Source organism: Prinia subflava, chromosome Z (genome assembly GCF_021018805.1).
Source record: "Prinia subflava isolate CZ2003 ecotype Zambia chromosome Z, Cam_Psub_1.2, whole genome shotgun sequence".
NCBI lineage: Eukaryota > Metazoa > Chordata > Aves > Passeriformes > Cisticolidae > Prinia > Prinia subflava.
Window position 1 is genome coordinate 46667477 of NC_086283.1, and position 1388 is coordinate 46668864.

General features: G+C 37.0%; 1 protein-coding gene across 1 annotated transcript; it reads right to left on the minus strand.

Moving 5' to 3' along the window:
- Window positions 1–598: 598 nt before the first annotated feature.
- LOC134563888 (interferon kappa-like) lies at window positions 599–1153 on the minus strand. Its single transcript, XM_063422297.1, has one exon. The coding sequence runs from the start codon at window positions 1151–1153 to the stop codon at window positions 599–601; it is 555 nt and encodes a 184-aa protein (XP_063278367.1).
- Between the last annotated feature and the right edge of the window lie 235 nt (window positions 1154–1388).

Consider the following 1388-nt stretch of genomic DNA (forward strand, 5'->3'; position numbering starts at 1 on the left):
AAATCTTCCTAGAATTACTTTGCGTCTTTGAACAAAGCAAATGTTAGAATTACTCAAATGTAAAAAAAATACTTGCTTGGAAAAGAGAATAAAAACTTGCAAAGAAAAATGCATATTGCGTATTCTCAACCTGAGTCAGGCCCACTTAAATGTGCAGCATACTACCTTGTCTTTGATGAGTACAAATCTAGCAATTCCTGTGAGGTGTGGGATGTGTAGTTCATTCACAAATATGTGAATGATTCTCTACTTGAAGGTGAAATAGACATGGAAAGTAGCTGCGTGTTTTCTCAGCAGAAAACACCATAAGATGTCACTATCTGTCAAAGCTGCAATATCTTCCTAGGGAGTAACCCCCACTGAAAAATCTTATAGATTAATTTATAGCTAAATATATTGCTTACCACGGAAACAAACTACATTACATTGAACAATGCATTACTGTTGCAAAATTAAATTTCAGAAGCAAAATTATTCAAATACAATAAAAACTACCTAGAGCACTGCCACAAGATAAGTCATGGAACAAATAATAAATTATATTTATAATATTTGTTTCTAAATATTATAAATTATGTGGGGTTAAAATATTTGTACCTCAGTTTTTAAGCTTCCTTGTCATCTTATCAATCAGTTGGAGACATCTCCTCATTTCTGCACGGCTGATCTCCCAAGAGCACAGGTCATGTTGTTTGTCTTTAAGAAAACAGTCTAATTTTTGGAAGTACTTTTTCAATTTCAGCCTGCTGACTTCTTTGCTCCAACGGTGTTGGATGTGCTTTTTGATTACACATGCCTCCAATTGCATAATTTGCAGATAAAGTCCATTTTGGAACTGATCCAAAGCTGTTCCATCCCAAGCAGCAAGTGTCAGATTTTTGCTGAAGATATGGAAGATATGTCGGAAGATCTCTTCAATGGCAACTCCAACAGTCTCTTTCTGCCTGGGCTGCAGAATGTGTGTAGGAAATCTGAAGGACATTTTCTCTCTCAGACATTGTTGGGGAAACTTTTTTCCCATTTTATCCAAGAGTCGCAGGCTGTTCTCGACCACTTTCCTTTGCTGCAAAGGGAGGTGGTTGCACTGAAGGCTGGAGATGATGGTGGTGCTTGACAGGAGGAGGCCAATTTGTATCAAGCCAAAAGCATTCATGATAAGAACAGGCCCTAATGTTCCTTCTTTCCTACGTATAAATTCTGAGTGCTATGCTGGGTGCACCAAAGTTATTTGTAGACTCCCATTTCTTCAAAATCTTGACATTTAATTATTCTGGAGGAGAAGTTTTCTTTCATCATTTGTTGGTTTTTAAGGTTTTCCCCCCTGTGTATGCTTTTGACAACACTTTCATTTTCTGCTTTATGACTTCATAGTCTTTGTTTTGTTTCGC

What these genes read in the sequence shown, in the direction of transcription:
- LOC134563888 (XM_063422297.1), bottom strand. Translation starts at nt 1,153, where the DNA reads ATGAATGCTTTTGGCTTGATACAAATTGGCCTCCTCCTGTCAAGCACC.